Genomic DNA, 19561 nt, shown 5'->3' on the forward strand with positions numbered 1-19561 from the left:
AGCGGCGGGCTCAGAAAAAAAAAAAAGAAGGAACCTATTTCATGGGGGAAGAAGCAGAGAGGTCGCTAGGTTCAAACCTGGAGTTGGGATTTCACACTAAGGCATGACAAAAATTTCAGTTGTGATATTACACTATGTTAACTGCAAATCTGTGAACTCATTTTAAAAGTGGGATTTGTTTAAAAACATATATGTAAATATGTGTGTACCTTCTACGATGTGACAAGGATATGCATATCTTTTACTATATAAAGTATCTGTTCTCTATAATAAAGAGAATTGTCTTTCTTTTTTTTAAGAGGCTCTCTCTAGCTGACACGGGTTATTTATTTCCTGTATACTTTTTCCCCAGTTATCTACAACGAGCAAGTCATACTGTGAAACGACACCTATTAACAAACAGCTTCCTTCAATTTCCTCACAACACGAAGATGCTGACTTTTTAAGTTAACGAGCAAGGAGATGGTATACACAGAGTAGGGATCACATGGTCGCCCCCCAGTAAATGGCTAAAAACTGAGCCTGTGAGTGCGTGCCGGCTCTGGGGTGATGGGCCCCCTGGCATCACTCCACCAGTTCAAACCTCCCGGGGCTCCGTGTCTGGTCTGTACAGCGGGGACAGCCAGGCTCCGACAGCGCTCTCAGGGTTCCTGAGAACATATCACCGAGTTTAGAACAATGCGGGCACTTTCTTCGGGATTAATGAACAGGACAGATCATGCGGCAGCTATTCTGACCAACCTCAGGTCCACTGACCACGCTCGATGGGCAAAGCTGCATGATCAGTGACAACACCCACGCTGACCATGTGCTTTATCATAGGCTTTTCTCATCTTTAACTATTTGTGGCTGTTTCTATTGATTTGGTGCATCCCACCTTTAAATCCAGTGAAGGCTTCAATAAACCACAACAAAGGCGAAACCTGCGAGCACACATACACCACTCACAAAACCGGATCGGCTCTGAATCTACCCCTTGCAGGTATTTTTAAACAATGATTGAAAAGAGTAAAAATTTTTAAAATGACTAATAGTTCATTCAATAGGGGCACACCTGTGCTTTCTTCCTTCCTTTCTTTCTTCCTTTCTCCCTCCCTCCCTCCCCCTCCCTCTCCCCCCCATATATATATATTTTTGGCCGCACTGCGAGACATGTGGGATCTCAGTCCCTGACCCCCTGCAGTGGAAGCATGGTGTCTCAACCACTAGACCTACCAGGGAATTCCCAGGGCATATCTATTCTTAATAAAGGCAGTGCTTCATTAAATGATGGACTCAAAAGATTCCTTGAAATTGTTTTTCAGGGCAGACCACTCTCTGTGAGGTAAGATTTCCTATATCCCATGTGGAACACCAGCATAATATGGTCCATGAAAAATGTCTGAAAACCACTGAACACTGTATCTACTTCCTGGAAATCCAGAGGATACGTCAGTCCCCACAGGCTACAAATCCAGATTGTGACATCTGTATCACCTTGTTTAACACAGAATTTCCCATAAGGCCACAAAACTCTCTGTTTACGATAACACGTATTACTGCCCCAAAGGGTGCGGTCCAGGGACCAGCGGCGCCGGGGGACTGGAGAGTGGGTCCCTGGCGGGGAGTGAAGACTGCAGACCCCACCGGCCTGTGGAATCACAGCCTGACTTTAGCCAGACCCAGGGATCTGGGTCAGAGGCACACTCACGCTTGAGAAGTGTTAATTCAGAAATGGAGGACGACCATAGAATGCAAGGGTGGACCTGGTTTTCGTTAGAATGAACAAGTGAAACACTGAATACTGAGACACAAAGCAGTGAAGCGGGAATTAATTCTGATGAGCATCTTTTCTAACAAAGCTTAAAATCCAGCAGGAGGCAAATAAAATCCAGAGTGTTTTCATTTTCTTAAAATTTTTTCCTGGTTAAAACTGCAAGTTTTCAAAACAAAGAAGCTCTCTTGGCCACATTTCCCTGGTATTGTCTTAACTTGGTTCTACGGCTCCCTTCCCCTTTCCCTGGGCAGCTGGTACGAAGGGCAGTTTCTGTTTCCCAAGGACTTTTTCTAAATCCAGGGACGGGGTCAGGGTGCTAGATTAAGGTCCTTGGGATTTTAGGATCTTAAACCAAAGGCATTCACTAAGTAAACTTACTTTACTGCACACACACTCAAAACAAACATAAAGATAAAAAGAAGGAAAAAAGTAAATAAACAAACAAAAACTGCACTTCAGTGGGGCAACTTCTCAAAGGAAGATGACCCAAAAAACGCTTCCAAGATATTTTTGGAAGAAGCTACAGAGAAGGTTAGACTTTCAGGTCTGGAAAGTTCTTTAGTGATTAGAGCCTATTATTTACCAGATCAATAAGAATACTGCAACAAAGACCTTAAGCATAGTTGAAGGAAGTCTTAACCTCCTCCACCCACCCAAAACCCTCCCTCCCCCCAACCCCTCCGCCCCCCCACCAACACACGAATCTATTCTCCTTGGATAAGATGCTGCTATGTGGTCAAGACTAGGCTGTCACCAACCTTGACTACTGGTACCATGAAAAGAATTCATCAAGGGATTAAGTCCCACGGGAAAGTGGAGAAATCCAAATTATACATTAATATCAAATATTTAGAAATCAGAGATGATAAAATAAAAGTCAGAATCACGTGGAATGTTATGATCATTTTTACTCTACAGTAAGGCTATATTCGGCCCAGTGGCCCTAAGACCCCTACATAGTTACATCCATACGTATGGAAAAGGAGGCTGCTGGCAAGGTAAGTTAGCAGTGGAACCTCAAACTCAAACCAGTGCTCATCCCTCCACCCGTCCAGGACCGGTTCTTGATATGAGCAGGTGGTCGCTAAGGTTCCATTTAGCTCTGAATTTTTGGCATCTTCTTAAGTACAATACGGTACAGGTTTTCTTTTTCTTTTTTTTCCTTTGGCTGCGTTGGGTCTTCATTGCTGTGCCCAGGCTTTCTCTAGTTGCGGCGAGCGGAGGCTACTCTTCCTTGCAGTGCACGGGCTTCTCATGTTGTGGAGCACAGGCTCTAGGCACGTGGACTTCAGTAGTTGTGGCTCGCGGGCTCAGTAGCTGTGGCTCGTGGGCTTAGCTGCTCCGCGGCATGTGGGATCCTCCCGGACCAGGGCTCGAACCCGTGTCCCCTGCATTGGCAGGTGGACTCTTAACCACTGTGCCACCAGGGAAGTCCAGGTACAGGTTTTCTTACATGGCCACCTTCTGATATTGGGGGAAAAGATCGCCAGCACTGGGTATCTACTCAGCAACAAACGTTTCCCAGCTGTTGCTGCTTCACCAAAGCTGCAGCCTCCCTGCATGGCTCGGAGATGTCCTTAACCTGGGAAGATTCTAGAACTTCCCCTCTTTTCTAGGCTTGGGTAAGGGCCCATTACCAAGAGCTACAGGACAGGCACAGGGCGGCAGGCGGCCCCGAGGACAGTCATGCTATTCTCCAGCCCAGCACTACTGCCAATTTCAGAAAATGAGCTCAAGGCTGGGTGCACGTCAGAACCGAGGAAGCCCCTGCCCTCGGCTGGACTGAGCCCCAGCCCAGACCCCCACCTGAGCAACCATCCCCCAGAATCAAGAGGAACACGGCGAGGGTTCTGAGTACACTCCCTCGCTGTCCCCGTTGCTGATACAGGGCTGCGGTTCCCAAAGCTGCAGTGGGGGCATCTCTGAACAGGAAGCAATCAGCTACATTTGCCGTCAGATACTCAGACCCACATTCCCTTGTCTATTAGCATAAATAACGGAGTATCCAGAGTATCCATTTATTCTAAATGGATTAAAGACAAACATTAGTACTAATCTACAGGTCACAGTCATGCCATTTTCCAGAGAAACATAAGAAAACACCACCAGAGACAGTCAACACGACACATAACGTTTTCCAGCACATACTGACGTAGAACTGTAGACCCCGTTTCGGTAAGCTGCCTGCCCGAGGATGGCTAAGGTAGGCTCCATTTAGGTCTTCCTGAAACGTCGTGCAGCAGCCAGACTCCTAACGCAAAGGGGAGGCCCCATCACTCAGACACACAGGAAACGGAGCAGGGGGGACACGAACAAGCCACTGAGAACCAAAGGCAGAGGATGGGGAGGTGTGTCTTCAAAGCTATTGCTCTTCCACCCGAGGTACCGTGTGCATATGTCCACCCTGACGGACGGAAGATGTGCCCTCAATGCCTCAGTGAACCCTCCCATCTACCCCACCCCATGCCCCCCACTCCAAAACCGCCCCAAACAAGACAGGGGTCCTTGGCTCTGACTACAACTCTTAGACTAATTCAGAAACAGATACAAAATTGTCCTTTAAACGATAAGCTGCCACCTCTACGTTAAGACGGAGGCCTTTCCTGTCTTCTGTAAACAACCATGTGGGGTTTCCATCCTTCAAGGCCTGGGACACATTTCACTTCTTTTCTGTATTTATTTGTCTTTGGATCCTTAGGATATGGTTCAAACATAACAAGAGCAAAACAAGATAATGGATGAGTTTCACTTCTTTCTTTGTTGTAATCAAAGGCAATTATTAGGGTGTGGACTTAAAAACTGACACGTGGGTTTAACTTCTGGGCACGTGAATGAAATAACTTTGTGTTCTGTTCCTGCAAAAGCACAGTGCCTGGGAGACAGCAAGTGGAATGGAGCAATGTGGGCTTTGGGGTCTGTCTGATCTGCTTGGATCCCTGGCTTCACTATCTAGGACTTAGATCTCGATTAGCGAGCGAGTAAAAAGCATGGCATGTTTTTAAGCCTCAGAGTCCGTCCGCAAGACCAGTGACGCGAGCGGAGGCTGGGTGCTTGGTCGTGGTTTGCTCCATGTTCAGTTATCTTGCTCTCCTTCCCCTGACTTTTAATGTTCTTTCTTTTCCTTTTTTTTTTTAAATTTATTTTATTGATGTCTAGTTGATTTACAACGTTGTGTTAGTTTCAGGTGTACGGCAAAGTGATTCAATTGTACATGTATATATAAATATTTTCTTTTTCATATTCTTTTCCATTACGGTTTATTATAGGATACTGAATATAATTCCCTGCTCTTTTCCTTCTAAAAAATCCAATTTCTTAGGCTTGGCATCAGACACATGATATTTTGAAAACTTTTTAAACTCTGTAGTTTAGAATGATTGGAACAAATACACGTCTTAGAATCGAGAAGCTTTTAAATGTTAGAAGAAGAGAATTTTAAGTTTGCTGGAAAAACGTTAAAGAAACGTTAAGATGTTTTTCTGAGACAGGAACTAGAACACTGTGTTCCTTTAAAAAAAAGAAAAAACAACTCTTGATTCTGGGCACTGATAAGGCTGAGATAGCAGCTAAGTGCTGCTCAAGCCCACACACCTCTCAGACAGGCAGGCCTGCGGTCTAAGGCCCTGGTGTCTGTATCTGCAGGGCCTGCGCCTGCAGATGGAACCCTTTCCTGGCTCTAAATCGGTCTGACCGTGGAGTCCACGTGGTCTCACGGTGTGGTCAGCAGGGAGATATTTTAGCCAGGATGGTGTCAGGAGGCAGGAAGACACCCGCCTAAAGACAAGAGAACAGAATCATCTTGTCTCACAGATAAATACACCCAGCGCCCGCCATCACTGGCAGGAGAGCGTGAAGCGGGCTGGAGACGGGAGAGCTCCAGACCCGACGCACGTGCACACCTGACCATCAGGGCTCGATGTCACCGACCCTTCAACCAGCCTCCCGAGAGCTCCGCTACGATCACCCTCCACAGGTCCTGAGCAAGGATGATCCGACTAAATATTTTCTCTCTGATTCATCATTGAAAGAAAACTTTGGAAAAGCAGACGCAGAAGGAGCTCATTCAAACAATAAGAGATCAGACAAGGTTTGGTTAAATAATCTCAAGGCATCACACACACCCTTCAACACCTGCCATTCCTTTTCTTTTCTTCTTTCCTTTTAACAAAAAGTGGAGAGGCGTCTCTGGGTGATATGTTGGAAAATCTTTGATAAGGCCTGAAATTCTGGATCAAGAGAGTCAACAGAAAACATTCATTCGAGTTACCTTCTTCTTTCCTATAACCTGAGTCTTTGCATTTTACATCAGTTTAACCTATATTTGGATAATAATTAAACAGAATATTGTTCCATACGGACTCCTGGTGCCCTAGGGCCTTACCGATTAGATTAAGTGACTTGTCAAAGGTTTTTAATTAGCCCTAGCACTTACGGGAAATTTTCGGCTATCAAATCAGAAAACCAACACCAATACACAAAACAGATAAAATCCCCCCCCACTTACACATAAGGTCTGGGCTCCCCGCACAATCCTGCGGACACCCTCCCACATCCCGGCTCTGCCCTCTCACCCAACTGAAACCGCTTTTCTCAAAACCCACAAGTTCCTAATTGCTGCTGGAGCCATGCGTATGGTTCAGAGCATCCGACTTGACCCTGGGCACAGGTGACATCGTAACCGCCACCTCCCTGGAGCCCAGCATCCTTGGACATCTGGACACCAGTCACCTGTCTGGCCACTCCTTTTCTTTCTTTTTTTTTTAAAAAAAACAGAGTTACAGATTGATTGATTGATTGATTTTTGGCTGCACTGGGTCTTTGTTGCTGTGCACGGCTTTCTCTAGATGCGGTGAGCGGGAGCTCCTTTGTTGCGGTGCACGGGCATGGGCTTCTCCTTGCGGCGGCTTCTCTTTGTTGTGGAGCATGGCCTCTAGGTGCGTGGGCTATAGCAGTTATGGCACGCGGGCTCAGTAGTTGTGGCGCACGGGCTCAGTAGTTGTGGCGCATGGGCTTAGTTGCTCCGCGGCATGTGGGATCTTCCCGGACCAGGGCTCGAACCCGTGTCCCCTGCATTGGCAGGCGGATTCTTAACCACTGTGCTACCAGGGAAGCCCCACTCTTCTTCTATCTTCTTTGTGGATTCCTTTCTTTACTGGCTCCCAAATGCCGACCCTCTTTTCTCACTCCACACACACCCTGGATGGTACCTCTCCCTACATCAGCTTTGAGAACAACCATCACTTGCTGTTGATGCCCCAGTTTCCCCTCTAGCCTGGGCCACCTCCTCATGAGACCCTCATGGTGAAGGCCAGGGGATAAGACCTCCACCTAGCTGTCCCACCTGCACCTCCAACTTCAATGCCTGGAACAGACCCAAGCCCCCCCACTCGTGTGCTTTTCTCCTATGCTCCCCCCATCACCGGGGCACCGGGGTGTCTGCCCCCCAGACATCCGGACAATTGTTTCACCTCCACGGCTTCGTTTTTCCAGGAGAACCGTCGTGTTCTAGTTCAGGGCTCTGCCCACTGACTGTCTCCTCTGTCCCCAGGCAGGTCCACAATCTAGCCAGTGACATCACCAAAATGCAAACCTGACCATCCCACCCCACTTAAAACCCTTCTGCAGCTCCTGGTTGCCCCCAGGATAAAGTCTGACCCCCTTCACAGGAGGCCCTGAATGGGCAGGCTCTGTCCGACCTCTGGTAGTCTGATCCCTCGTCTAGACCCGCCTCTCAACCCTGCCCCTCAGCCCATCTCGCTACAGCCTCAGGGGCTGCTGCAAGGCCCTCCCACCAGGTAGTCTGGCTGCCTGAAAGGCCCAAGTCAAAAACATGACACACGCATCATGCCCAGAACACCTCAACTTCAACGTACAAAGGTGCAGCTGATTCACCACTGTTACCTTCGAGGACCAGAGGTCTCCCCCTGTGATCATGGGCCAGGAATTCTGCATGTCCCAGCCATGATGCGTCAACTATGCTCACCAGTTCTGGATGCTTTAAAGTAACGACCAGAAGCATTCTGAGTACAGCTTTCCTGATTTTTCCATGTTTTACAGCTCTCAGTTTTTATCTGAGTGAAAATAATTTTTTAGCAGTTCACCTTGATGAAGCCTCTCCAAAGTGTTTAGTTTTCAAAAATACGAATCTCCTTTGAGTCTCATATCTACATGTCATTTGCTTATGGAGCTGAACTAGTTCCGTGACTACAGTAGTGACCACAGCTTCCGTAGCCAGCTTGGAGCCATGCCCTTGGCTCCCAAGAAGGACACAGCTCCACCCATGAGAGTGGCATAGAGGGCGCCGCCCCCCAAGCGAGCCCTGGGCAAGGCTCAGGCCTTGTCCACACCAAGGACACTTCCATCTGATGAGCGCATGGCTGGGTTAAGAAAGTTTCTCAGGGTGACCCAAACCTGGGTTTCTCAAGTTTCTCTCCTCTGGCGCCTACACTCCCCACATGCTGTGCCCCTGACATCTGGGACCGTTTGCTGCCAGCGCTTCAACGCTTGCACCTGGACAAACCTCTCCTCCAGCAAGAAAATACAAAGAAACTATACGGGACTAAAAATAACTGCATGCATGCGCAGTTGGGACAAATTATGGACAAAAAGATACAAAAGACTAAAAAAACTCAACTGCTGCTTTTGAAGAGCCTGGAGCAATGGCAAGGCACAGCGCATGCCCCCTGCCCTGAGCACCACCTAAGTGGTGGGCCAACTGCCTAAGCCACCCCTCCAGTGCAACCCCTGGACACACCCCTACCCTCACCCCGTATAAGGGACCAGCTCGCCCCCACACCCCCGCCCCCTAGGGGAATGAGGGAGCAAGGGAAACTGTTACTTGTTCTCAATCCCCCCCGCTGCTGCAGGGGTCCCAGTAAAGCCCTGCCTGAATTTCTCATCTGGCCTCTAATCAATTTCTATTGATTAAGGAGGCCAAGAATCCTGGTCGGTATCACCCCCAGCCTGGAATACACCTTCTCCCAACAACGCACTTCATCTAACTCCAACTCAGCCTTCAAGTCTCAGCTTTGACGTCATTTTCTGGGGAAAGCCTGGGGTCTCCCCAGACGGGATTTGCCTGCTCTGCGGTTACACTCACCTCCTTTGCTGTTGCAGTGGCTTTCCGGGTCTGGACACCAGCCGGGAGGTTCCATGAGCTCAGTCTCTGGCTTCCTGGGAGCAGCCAGCCTCCACAAAGTGCCTCACTTATCGTAGGGCTCATGTTGATATATACATATGTGTTACACAACAGCAGGTATATGTGTTCAGTGGATCAATACAAATGAGGTGTCTCCTAACCCAAGAGCGTATTGAAAGCTCAAGTCAGAAAGGTTTCAGCGCACCTTGGACGCGTCCTGAAATGCCACAGTTTGACCATGTCCTAATGGCACGTCCTACATCATTTCCTAATGATATTAAGATAATCAACTTCATAATGAGGTTGGAAAAACTGGCCTTTACAAGCAATACTAGTTCCTAAATGCAGGAAAGTAAATAAGCACATACGTAAGGAAATCTCTCCGTGGCTGAGAAAATACATCTCTGCACAAAACCAAACAGAGGGACTGGAAGCTGCAGGCGGGGAAGGATATCCCGAGTGATAACCTCAGTTGCCCTTTGAAACTACTGGGCTTTAAAGACAGTGGACCGTCTTGACACCCGTAGACAAACCAACCTGAAAGCTGTGTGGGAACCTTCACCAGAGGAAAGCCAGGCTGGCATGCGGGCTGCGCGGGGTCAGCGGGCGGCAGTTGCGGGAGGCGCGCCGGCAGCTCCCCACCGCGTGCAGGACCCCGTGTGCAGCCCCGCGCGCAGGACCCCAGGTCCTCCAGCGCCGCGCACGTGCGGCCGCTCCCCCTGGGGCCCCGGCGGAAGGCAGCGCCCGTGCGGGGCTCGGGAGTGTACAGGTCCACCCCACAGAGGTCGCCGGGCTCATGATGGGCTAAGTGGGACCGGACCGGCCCCCCGCGGGAGCTCCCGCCTGGCCTTTCCACGGACACAGACGGAGGAAGCAGGCACCCACTCGCGGCGACACCTGCCACCCCCTTTCAGACCTGGACGCGTCTCTAAAACGGGCCTCAGTGTGTTCTCGGCAAAAGGAAAAAGGCAGCATGCTGGATTTCTCGTCATTAAGTACATTAGTTTGGAAATTTCTAAGTTATCCAATTCCCCACCCTTATCTCTAAATTTATATTCTCGTGGTTGACCCTGATCAATAGCAGTGCGGTCTGTCGCACTGTTTTCTTGCTTCCTCACTGACAGCAGAACTAGGAATTTTTAAACCTCAGAGGTTTTCAAAATGCCTCCTCCCCCAGCAACACTGGCCAGACGGATGTGCTTCACACACAGGCAGCCACTTGTGTAATTTGGGTTATTCTTTTATAGAACAAGATATTATTCATGTGCATCATGCCCTTAAGGACTGGATTTTTTGGTTGTTTCCTAACGAAAATATAATGTACACAGGTGGTTATGAGTTAGAGTTTTACAACGCCATGGGTGACGGCTTAAATGCTGACATGATTCTGCTGCGGATCCAGCAGTTCTGGCCCAGGTCACTGGAGGGCTCCACTGGTCTAACATGATTCTCTTTCCTAGCGTGCAAAGTGACTATATTCTTAAGAAATTAAGATGTGAAAAAAAAATCAAATCAAGTAATCATTTGAGTAATTTTGAATTTTTTTTTAATTTTATTTTTTTGGCCGCTCCACACAGCATGTGGGACGAAATATTTTAAAAAGCCATAAAAAGTCCATCAAGTCAACTCATGTTTGTGTCTCCCCAGAAAGTCATTTTCTCTAGTTTTTATAATAAGTTTTCATTGGATCTAATCTTGTCGTTTTCTTTCCTCTGTGGTTCGGCATGATTACAAAATACTCTAACACTTTTTGGTTGAGTAAAAGCCTTATTGAAAATGTAACAGATATTTTTTAAATGGCATACGCAAATCTCCTGGTTCAGTGGCATGCTGTATTCCTTTGCTTGTGACCCGTGAAGATTGCATCCAGCAAAGGAAACTGGATGTCGTTCTTCCTGGGAGACAGTTAAGACGATCACTGGGTTTACGTCACAGGAGAAAACGAATCTGAACCTGATGCATGGGATGGGAAGAGAGAGAAGCATGAGTAGACATGAAAATAAGAATTCTGAAGGGCGATCAAATCTGACTTCGGATCAGAACAGGTAGACTAGTTATGAGAGGAAAGATGGCAGGAACGGAAATAAGTATGGGAAGATCAGGCTGTGATGGAAGAAGCTGCCTTGGATGTAAGAGAAAACGTCATAAAAGGCAGCAAAGGTAGTTCCCTAGGAGAAAGTCAGCACTGCACAGGCACACTTGCTCAGACCCAAGGAAGAGCAAGGGGCACAAACGCAATCGCCAACAAAGCCACAGGGCTTTTATAGGCTGGCACCCTCCCAGCCGTGAACTTGAGAAAAGCACTTCTGAGTACCACTGTGATTCACGGTGGAATTCTTACTCCAACACCACACCCGTGCAGTGGGTAAGCGTGACCAAGGATTGCTCCATGTAAGCTCTCCTCAGAGACATATGGGCCAGGGAGGAGGTGAGACAAGAGCTCGAAACAAAGCCAGAGAGAAGTAACTGGTTCTAGAAAAGAGCCCAGCACCGTGCTGCAAAGTTCTGAGAAGGAGGACGTCACTTTCACCGAAAAGGATTAGGTCTTCCTTTCTTAAGAAAAATTAAACTGCTAATGTTCACATTTCTACATTTTGAGAAAATGTTAGTTGCGGGCACTTCTGGGATTTGGAGGTTTTGAGAACACTTGATCAGGGCAGAGGAAACACCCTTTTCATTATTTTTAAAACCTTTTATTCTATGAAATTGCAAACAAACATGAAAGTAGAGAAACTATATGATGAACCCAGAAGGATTAATATTTTACCAATTTTTCCCAACTAGTTCCCAACAATTTGGGGGATATTTTAAAGCAAATCTCCCATGTATCATTTCGTGCAACAAATATTAGTACGTACCCCAATGAACAAGGACTTAAAAATAACTACACTATCATTGTCCCTATGAACAAAATTAACAATAATTCCTTTTCTGAACACTGATTCCATGTGAAAATGTCCCCCCTTGTCTCAAAATGACCTTTTTACAGCCGGTTGGTTGGTATCAGAATCCAAACAAGGTTCACACACACTGCATTTACTGAACATAATTCAGATCAAGCCGCATCTGTCCATCTGGGCAGCATGTACTAGAGATTTTGCGTTCAACACATGGGTTCCTGAGGCGGGGAAGCCACTCCAGCACGTTGGTGGGATGGGAACCGGGACCCCGTGCTGCCCACTCACATGGCAGCTGAGAGGCCACAGCCCTCGGAAGATGAAGGAGCAGGGGTGCGAAGTCTGGGGACAGAAACGCTGGAGCTGGTGTGTCGGGTCCTCACCCTCCCCTGGCCTTACCTCCCAAACCAGATGATGGATGTGGCAGCTACATTATCATCAACCTGCTGCTAATCTCCCTGGGCCCAGGGAGCCAGCGGGAGAGGCTTCTATTTCAAGGAGTCCAGGACCCCATGGAGGTGGGATGTCCACCTGGGAAAGTGGGCGTGGCTTCTGCCCTAGGCAGCAGGGCCTGCTCGGTCACTGGGATGGTGTGAGCCACCTGATCTCCAGCTGCGCTTCACTTATACAGGGTTCCTGGGGGACAAAACTGATGAGGGCCTCCATGAAGGTACTGCGTGTCTCATGTAGCGGGAAATGGCCAACTCTGGTGAGCAGAGGGCGCACCTGAGCCACCACCACAGGGAATTGAGGGACCTCACTCAACTCCCAGATCTAAGTTGGTTCCAGACCCAGGGCCTCCTCATGGAGAAGCCAGGTGACCTTGGGGTCGGGAGTCCCATTACTGCAACTCTTCCTTCGAGCCCTCCTGTCACTTCCCTGGTGCCCCCGGAAACAGAGGTCCCCCCAGCAGTAAAATCTAAGCGATACTCTGGCCTCAGCGAGGGGTTAGCCTGTGTGGATTCACGGTCAGAGCAAATGGCTTGCCTGAGGAGCCACTGGGGGAGCCTGGAGAGAACAAAATGGGTTCATGGACGGCTTTGGGGAAGGGGTGTGATTGGATACGTCAGAATGCACTCAAAGCACGGGAAATCACCTGTCCCACAGGAGTCCCACTGCAAACGAGGCTGTTTGACAACCGTGTGACATTATGTCCCACGGGGCAAATGTCCATCTTTGTTCCTGGTCGTCTTAATGCTGACTCAGTGGGTTAAAAAAATAAAATGGCTCTCGTGGCAGCCACAGATGCCAAGCCTGGGCTAAACCACAGGGTGTCCCCTCAACAAAGTTAATGATACGGTTCCTTGAAGGACCCAGACGCCTACTTGTGGGGGGTTGATTACAGTGGACCCTTTCCATAATAGAGGGGTAGATGGTTTGCCCTTACTGGAAGAGACACTTATTCTAGATTCGGATTTGCCTGCCTTACCTATCAGACCCCTGCTGGAATCTCCCCGGAGAGAGGGTGATGTTCATATAGCCCAGAAATGAAGAGGTCGACACAGGGCTTTGGGATCACTTAATAATACGCTGACAAAGTATTTTATTTCCATCCGGGAACTCAGCTCTGTCAAAACTGAATTTCTTCCCCCAAGAGAGAAGTATTTCCACCAGCGGCCCAGCCCTGGCCCCGCTGACTCGGAGCCAAGGACCGCCTTTTAAGCTGCCTCGTGCTCTGGAAAAGGAGCGCCCAGGGGACACATGGGTGTCCTCTGTGGTCGCCGCCACATCATTTCCCAACTGGACCAACGCAATAACCTTCCAATTAGCCTCTTCCTCTGCCCTCTCTCCCCAGACAGCCTTCCCCTCTGAAGCCCAGCTGGCAACGGCTTCCCGTTTCACTCGGAATAACCCCGACCCCCTCTCGAGACCTGCCACGCCCCTTCTATCCAGCTTCTCTCTAACGTCCAGGCGGCACCGTCCGCTCCCATCCTTGACTCCCGAGCTCCAGGCACCCCGGCCTTCCTGCTGAACCTCAGGAACACCAAGTTCCTGCCTGCTTTGGGCATCTGGTGCTCCTTCTGCTGGGACCTCTCCTCTCTCAGATCTTCCAGGTCTCGGCTCCAATGTCACCTCCATAGGGACACGAGGTCTCCCTCCGTCTTGTCCAGCCTCACCTTCTCCAGAACGATCATCAGTGCCTGAGTTAATCCTACTTATCCACTTACTGAATCTGTTTCAAGGCTGGAATGTAGATGCTTTGTGATGCTTTATTCTCTGCTTTTCTCCAAATGGTGAAAGTGGTGCCTGGCTCAGAGCTGATGCTCAACACTTTTTTTTTTTTTTTTTTTTCTGTAGATGGACTGATTTTTGACTAAGAGAGGGGAATACAGGAGACCATGGTGACTCTAAACAAGTAGAACCAGTACCAGCTGAGAGCTTGGAGTGAAGGCTCGGAGCACCTCAGCTGGCAAAGACCAGCACAGGCAGGGCTCGGGGCAGAGGCTCCGGAGCAAACGATGGGGTCAAGTCGGGCAGAGTCAGAAGCAGCAGGCGTGCCTCACAACCAGAGGCAGAGAAGAGAAGCGGCCCCTCCTGGTATCACGTGTGTATGTACACACAGTAGTTATGTATTTTCTATTTCCTTTCCTCCACCTCTTTCCACTATGGAAGGGTGTGTTGCTTGGACTTACTTCTGGGCATAAACACTGACGAGGCTTTGCAGTGGGGCTGGAGCACCGAAGGAGGTACTCAGAGGCCCTGGACTTGGGAGACGTTTGCAGTGACTGGTGAGCCTCTGGGTTGTTTCCCTCCACGGAAGGAGTGAGAGGGTTTTAATTAGACGTGGAATAGGTGCATCATTGTTAAAACCATGTTCTTTTAAAAACGAATGCCCTCTACCTGCTTCACCTCTCTTTACGGTGTGCCACCTGCCACGTTACAGTCCCTTGGTAACCCGTCACCCCGCACTAGGACGTGTGGGAGGTAAAGAGCTTTGCTGTGCTCATGGCTGTCACCTGGCACGTGGCAGGTGCTCAACAGACACTGCATGAATGAATGAACAAATGGGGCGTCTGTCCAGAATCTATTTCTACTTCCAACACCACTTGGATTTCCTTTGGGGGAACAACCTCCCCTCCATCATAGTCAGGGAATCCATGCACCTGCGTCTTTGTACCAAAGACAAGGGGTCCATCCTTGGAGGATCCCATCCTCCACTCTGTCCCAGTGCCCCCAGGTGGTGGACACGTCACCTGAGCTGGGGAGTTGAACCCCATCCTGGGACTTTGCCTCTTGAGCGACTTCAGAGGCAAAGACAGACAGACTGTGCCTTCCTTGGTTCCTTGCATGTGGCTCCCCAACTCCCAGGAGCAACCCCGACTGCCGTCCGCTTCCTAGACAGGCTCCCGTCCACTTCCTAGACAGGTTCCCAGCCACCCCATCAATTCTGGGAACACCCGACACCCTTCCAAGACGTTCTCTTTTGCTCCAACTAGGTAGAGTTAGTTTTTGTTGCTTCTCAACAAAAGAACACTAAACTCACAACAAAACACAGAAGGTGCAGAAATAAGCTGTTTGTATGAGTACAGGGTTAGAAGAAAAACCATCTATATTCCTACCCGCCTAACTACACTATTTTCATTTTTGCATATTCTTGGTAAACCTTTGACCACATGTGTACACGTCATATACGGCTGCAATCATGGTATGTTATGGGTTGAAGTGTGTCCCCCCCCCACGCCAAAGGATGCTAAAATTCTAACCCCCAGTACCAGTGACAGTGGTCTTACTTGGAAATAGGTCTCAGTAGATGATCAAGCGATCATTAAGGTGGGCCCTGATTCAACAGGACGCTATGTGAAGATGAAGGCAGAGATAAAGGAGATGCATCCAGATGCCGAGGTACAGGGGACCCAAGGCCGCCAGGAGCCAGGAGAGAGCCCGCAGAGGGTCCCCCTCGGGCCCCGGAAGGAATTCACCCTGCTTCCAGCCCCTAGAACTGAGACAATTCATTCCTGCTATTTAAGGCGCCTGGTTTGTGGTACTTTGTGACGGCAGCCCTAGCAAACTAATACAACATTATTTCCCTTTTTCTCACTTTAATATTACATCGGTCATTTTCCACGTTGTTACGGGCTTTCCCTAACGACGCTGTCAACTGTTTTGAAGTGGTCGCCCATATGACACTGGACTATCCCACTGAAAGTGGACATTTCCATTGTTTCAACTTTTTTTCCATCACAAGTAACGTTTTGAAGGCATCGTGTGCTCGCAGCCTTTTCTCTCCTTTTAGACAACTTTCTCGAAGTGCATCACCAGACGCTGATGACTGGGCTGGAGAGAAGCAACTGCTGTGCAGAAAGATGACGGTGCATTTGTCTCCAAGGGTCCCCAGGGCAGTGGGTTTTGAATCTGGAGGGGAATGAACGTGGCCGTATGTGAAGGGAAGGCAGGGGAATCTGGGCAGAGCGATCAGAGAGCCGGGCGGCGAGGGAGCGCCGGGGGAGGTGTGAGCGCGGCAGGCCGGGGCGGGCAGGCGGCAGAGAGCCCGCAAACTCGCTTAAGGGACTGGGACTCCATTCCCGTGACGCCGGGGAAAGCTCACAGGGAAACAGCAGTAAGAACTGAACAGGAACTCTGACCAGCGTGGGCGGAAGCCTGGCCTGAGGAGGTGGCGGGGGAGCCGGAGGGCAGGGGCCCCGGGACGGGGGGGTCTGGGGGGCGATCCCAGGGGCCCCACCTGCTCGGCCGAGAGGACCACAAAAGCAAGAGATGCTCGAAAGCTTCCTCGGCCTCCAGCCGCCCCCCGGCTCCTCTTTCCTTTTCACCTGGTCTGACAAGAGTCCAGCCCGGATTCCTCCTGAGGTAGAAGCCAGGCGGCACCACGTGGAGGACAGACATTCCCTCACCCTCACCGTTCACGACGCCCTGACCCCCAGCACCAGGCGCGGCCCTCCCAGGACACCCTCTGCCACCATTTCTGGGTCACAATCCATCAGCGACCTTCTCGTCACCATCTCGATCCCCTCGTCACGGGGAGGATGAGCGGAGCCTCACCCCACCTGTTCCCTTTCCCTTCTCCACCCTCTGTGACCCCCCCCACTCCCTCTCCCTGAAATGTAAAGACGCCGAGCGATGCCCTCGGCCTCCTTCAAGTCTCTGCAAAAAACGCTCTTTAAATCCCGCCCCTTCTCGCGGCTCGGCCCCGGTCACCACCGTCACGTGGAGGTCGTGCCCACTGGCCGGTGGGCGGCAGCGCCACCCAGAACCCAGGCGTCCGAGCGCCCCGTCCAGCACTCACGCTCGCCGCGCGATGCTCCTTTTCAAAGGTAAGACAATAAACGCGGCCACCGAGGGTCTGGTCGTCGGCAGTCTGCTGTGTCTCTCTAGAGCCGCACAGTTCAGGGGTTAAAAACATGGGCCTGCAGTGAAAATTCTATCTGACTGTAGATTCAAGTCCCTTCTCTGCCACATCCTGGGTGGTTCACCTATTTGCACTTGGGGTTTCTGGTCTGTAAAAGCAGGAAAACAACAACATCCGCCAGAGCACAGGGTTCACGCGACCAGAGGAACCAACCGGCAGAGCACACGGGGTGGTGTCTGCCCCACGGTAAGCGGCCGTCCTATTCCTGCCCCGTGCGCCCGGCCAGGCCACACTGTCCAGCCAGCGAGCGGCTCGGACGTCAACGTGCTCTCTCAGGAACCTGAATCATTCCATGAATTCGGGTCAGCAAGTATTTACCGGGTAGGGACTAAGGTAGCATATGAACAAATCTATTAGATAAAAAACTCTTCCGTGCTGCTCAAACAGTCCTGGTGAATCTCAAACACCCAGAAAGAGCTTTGAAAGTCAGGTTAAGACAAATCCTCCCCAGGAGCCCCTTCATGGTCAGGAGTTCATTCCTCCACGGTAGGAACTCGGTCCCCAGACCTTCTCAAGGGCAGGATCGCCGTGATGGCTCAGAGCCCACAGGGCACCCTCCCTGGACAGGGGGCGATAAGCCGGCCCCTGCAGGGTCAGCTCCTGACACCCGGTGAGCCCTCCCCACCCCTGGCCCAGGGCAGGCGGACGGGGCGCAATGGCCCGGGCTCCTCCGCTGAATGGAAGCTGCCCGGTGGAGGACTCCACCCCCATCTCCGGGAGTGGACCAGGGAGGCCCGCGAGACTCACTGTTAGATGCTCTCATGAGCCGCCGGCGTCCCACGCGGTCCAGCCCGATGGGGGTGCTCTGGGAGAAGGCGCACGGCCGCAGCCGGGCCGACACCGCGCGGTAGGGCGGCACCTGGTGTGCGGGCACGGGCGGCCGGGCAGCCGGCTGCAAAGGAAAGGAGAGGCGGTGAGAAGGGGCAGGAAGTAGGGGCCCCGGGAGCTCAGCATCCTCACCTCGAGGCCCCGATCGCAGCCCGGGCGGCACAAGCTCAAGGACGACCTTCCTCTAACCGGAAACCCCAGTGCCGACCCCTCAGGGCATCACGTTTTGGCCACCTGCCAGGACACACCCCCGGGGGACACTCAGGAAAGGCCAGCGTGGAGCAGGGGAAGCTGGGGGAGGAAGTGGTGCCCCCCCTCCACCCGGCAACCCCCAGGGAAGCAGAGGCAACGCCAGCCACTCCCACCCCCGGCCTCCGCCCTACACCCGCCCGCAGGCAGGGACCAGCATTTGTGGAGCACAGTTCTCATCCACCTAAACTATCAGGGCCGTGGAGCCTTGTCTAAGAGGAGAGTTGGTTTTCCACAAATTTAGAATCATCTGTATGCCCTTGTGACCTTCCACATGAACTGTCCCTACAACTACACTCAAGGCCAAGTTGGTCCCTGCTTTCCGTAGGTTTTCTCAGTATTTTTCTACCCAGTTCCCTAAATGAGCTTAGAGTGCACAAAATTATCTTACTCCATTTCTTTTGGACGCTCTGAAATGAAAAAATGTCTGTAATGCTTTACATCTCCCCTAGGCTGTGTTTCAAGTTAAAACAGATTACAGCTTGCTTTCGTTCAGAATTCTTTCTTGTGTGGCATTGGTGATACACTGGTGAGCAGAGCCGCCTTCCAGAATTATTTCCTAGCGCGCACAGCACCTCAGAACAACAAAAAGTTTGAGGTGTTCTTCAACATAATGTTTTTTACCTTAAGAATTCAGTTCCGTTTAGTTCAATTAAGCAAGAGGTTTTTGGGTATCTGCTATAAATAAGCATTGTGCTGGGCTTATAGGGAGAATGTAAACATAAAATCCAATACCAATAGAGAATTGCCCTTTTAAGAGAATTTATGGGCTATCTGTGATATCAACTAGCAAGTTTTAAAAAAAATGAAACTGGCACTTCGTCATGTATGGTTCTGTGAACCCTGGAGCATGGCTGGTGTATGAGTCTCACCAAATAATAGAAACTCCTTCAGAACAGGGCCTTTATTTAAATGTTTTGTAGCTTCAAAGGGCTCTCTGGGTAACTGATAAACACTTGTTGAATTACTAAAGTATACTAAGGGAATAATAGCAAGATTTTAATCTATTGTCAAAACAGTTACAAAGCTGCAACTGATGTGCAAAGAGAAAGAAAATGGTAGAAAAAATTATTTTCTCATCTCTAGAAAAAAATTGGCTTATTTTTTTCGTATCTTTACATTTTAAGGATAAGCGACACTTTCTCTGTCCAGATTTCTTCTTTCAGGAAGCTCACTAAATATGCAAGGCTACTTTCCCCAGACGATTCAGAACAAACAGCAAACCAGTTTCCCGTATTATTCAAGAGCCCAGAAAGACAGAGGATTAGTAAGAGACATCCAAATGTCAGTGGGTTAGTTCTAATTCATGCATGTTTTCAAAGCCAGGA

General features: G+C 50.0%; 1 protein-coding gene across 1 annotated transcript in view; it reads right to left on the reverse strand.

Moving 5' to 3' along the window:
- SPATA13 (spermatogenesis associated 13) overlaps positions 1–19561 on the reverse strand; it is a 119120-nt gene that overhangs the window by 25273 nt on the left and 74286 nt on the right. Inside the window, exon 4 of the mRNA XM_060080285.1 lies at positions 17904–18048. Within this exon, the coding sequence (XP_059936268.1) occupies positions 17904–18048 (145 nt within the window). The remainder of the gene's footprint in view (positions 1–17903; positions 18049–19561) is intronic.

The sequence above is a fragment of the Mesoplodon densirostris genome, chromosome 17 (genome assembly GCF_025265405.1).
Source record: "Mesoplodon densirostris isolate mMesDen1 chromosome 17, mMesDen1 primary haplotype, whole genome shotgun sequence".
NCBI classification, from domain to species: Eukaryota; Metazoa; Chordata; class Mammalia; order Artiodactyla; family Ziphiidae; genus Mesoplodon; species Mesoplodon densirostris.